Below are 2,565 nucleotides of genomic sequence, written 5' to 3'. Positions count from 1 at the left end.
CCAAATATATGATGATTAATTTTAGTTAATGCACATAGTATTCTTGTATATTTTTTAATTTGGATAGGAATTCAAGCTCTTCTAGATTACACAGCCGAGGAGCCAACCAAACACCCTTTTTGGCTCTTTCCATATTCCAATTGCCAAGAGAAGAAAAAAGCGAAATAATAATAATAAAAACCAAAACCCTAGAATTCATAGTTGACAATAGAGCTGATAGATAGTTCTCCGTTTCAGCGGCACCATTCACTGAGTGTTAGAGAAACCCTAAAAAATGGACTTCGACGAGTACGAATACTTGGAGAAGACAGTGGAGGACCACGACGACAAAGACTCCTCTAAGCTCAAGAAGAAGGACTCCACCGACAGAACAGATAGGTCTTACCGCAAGCGTGACGTCGACGACGATCTCGACGCTGCCGACGACAAGCGCACCAAGCGCTCCAGGCACGACGACGACGACACCACTGCCTCCAAGAGGGACCGTGACCGTGACCGCGAACGGTCCAGCCGTGACAGGGAGCGCCACCGCAGTGAGAGGGAGAAGGATAGGGATAGGGACGGGGAGAGGAGCAGCAGAGAAAAAGAGAAGGAGAGGGATCGGGATAAGGACAGAGAGAGGAGGGACAGAGACAGAGATAGAGATAGGGACAAGGAGAGGGAGAGGAGAGATAGGGAGAGAGAAAAGGAACGCGAGAGAAGGGAGAGGGAAAGGGAGAGGGAGAAGGAAAAGGAGAAAGAGAGAGAGGAGAGAGAGAGATCCAGGAGGAGCAGGAGTCGTTCCGAGAGAGACAGAGACAGAGAAAGAGAACCAGATTTCGAATCTCGCGATGGCCGGTAATCTCCAATTTTTGTGAATTAGGTTTTAATGTTTCTACTCGTATCAATCAATTCACTGGTTACTCTTCAATTCTCGTTGCTATTTAACTTAATATGTAGCTCAGTAGCTGTCCCTCTTCAGCTACTTGCTTTCGTTTTAGATTTGTTAATGGCTGAATTCAATGATCACTCTCCTTTTCTTCAATACTCCTTGCATTAGCTACTTTCATCCCTTTAGTGTCACTGTTTCATGCAATCCGTATTTCTCCAGTGGTATTCAAGCTGCATGTAGATCTCACTCATATAGTTACTTTGGTCAGTATTGAGTCCCTCTTACATGCATTAGATAGGTGACATTTTAACATTCAACAGCATTCTTCAGGGAGGTATTGTATCATTGCTTTATTGGTGTCGAGAAATATATTTGAAACAGCTTCAAATGATCTTATATAAGTATCATATGTAACTATCACGAGCTTTGTTATTTACTTTCCCCCCTCTCCTTCCTCCTCCTCCTCCTTACGGATGAAGTTTAATTTAATTTCAGGAGGTTTAGGGATAAAAAAGAGGCTGCGGAGCCTGAGGCAGACCCAGAAAGGGATCAGAGAACTGTTTTTGCCTATCAGGTTGATAGGATAAGCCCCACTTCTGTCAGTTTTTAAATATTACTATCAATATCAATCTTAAAGGTCTAGCATACTTGAATATTTCATCTCTTTTCCCGTTGATTGCTTATATGCTATATCTCTGCATGCAGATGCCCTTAAAAGCAACAGAGAGAGATGTATATGAATTCTTCTCAAAAGCTGGCAAGGTTAGTTGTTTTCAATTTTTTACATTTCTTTGCCTTTGGAACTTTGAAGACTTCCGACAATCTGGTGGCTTGTATTCTAGATTTCTAGTATACTTTATATTAAAAGTTTCAGTATATAGATGCTCTTATCTTTTCCCCCTATGATTAATAACTACTTTTGTAGATTCTATAATTGCTAGTTTGTTAAGAAGGACTAATGCATGTTGCTGGCAATTTTGACCTGCCTTAAGTTTTGAGTAGTATAACAATTTTACTGTGTCCCAACTTTTCTGTGTCTGTCTTCCATGAATAAGATGGGGCATCATGAGGTTTTCAATGCAACAAAGTCGGTATTTGAATTCCAAGGCTGACATGTCAAGCATATAAGCATATATGTATCTTTGTATGATGATTCTTGTCGAATGAAATATCATCTAATGTTACTTTTATTTTTTGCCCTCCTAGGTTAGAGATGTTCGTCTGATCATGGATAGAAACTCAAGACGTTCTAAAGGAGTTGGGTATGGCTTTATTTTCAAATAATTTAACATTTATATGCATGTGCTATTGTGGTACCAGGATACCAACTTCTAAGAATCATGTTTAACTGTATTCTTAAATGAACTAGCAATGCGATAATGATGAGGGATGGTGGGAATACCTTGCACTCATGTTTAATCAATTCATGCTGCGTACTCAAGGTAGACAACATACATAATCTTGGTTTTCTGCTTGGTCCTATTCCCAATTTTCTTCCTCTCAGTTTGTATACAGTGATAATTTCATTGGTATGCTGATAAGCCCTTTTAGTTTATTCCCTTCTGATTTTCATTTTTTGGGTGGGAAAAATGCCATTGGTGTCTAGATGAGATGCTTATGGATTTGGTTCTGTTTGTCTTCTAGAGCCATTTGGCAACTGAGCTACCTTACTAATCTTTACAGCAGTTGACAAC

The 2,565-nt window shown here is 40.1% G+C and overlaps 1 protein-coding gene across 1 annotated transcript in view; it reads left to right on the top strand.

Moving 5' to 3' along the window:
- Window positions 97-2,565, top strand: part of LOC107630955 (RNA-binding protein 39) — a 5,459-nt gene continuing 2,990 nt past the window's right edge. The window contains exons 1-4 of the mRNA XM_016334252.2: window positions 97-837; window positions 1,367-1,445; window positions 1,577-1,633; window positions 2,078-2,133. Coding sequence (XP_016189738.1) covers window positions 275-837; window positions 1,367-1,445; window positions 1,577-1,633; window positions 2,078-2,133 — 755 coding nt within the window. The 5' untranslated portion in view covers window positions 97-274. The remainder of the gene's footprint in view (window positions 838-1,366; window positions 1,446-1,576; window positions 1,634-2,077; window positions 2,134-2,565) is intronic.

This window comes from Arachis ipaensis, chromosome B03 (genome assembly GCF_000816755.2).
Source record: "Arachis ipaensis cultivar K30076 chromosome B03, Araip1.1, whole genome shotgun sequence".
In the NCBI taxonomy this organism is placed as follows: Eukaryota; Viridiplantae; Streptophyta; class Magnoliopsida; order Fabales; family Fabaceae; genus Arachis; species Arachis ipaensis.
Note: the sequence above shows the minus strand (reverse complement) of the source record. Positions and strands in the feature narration are given on the sequence as shown.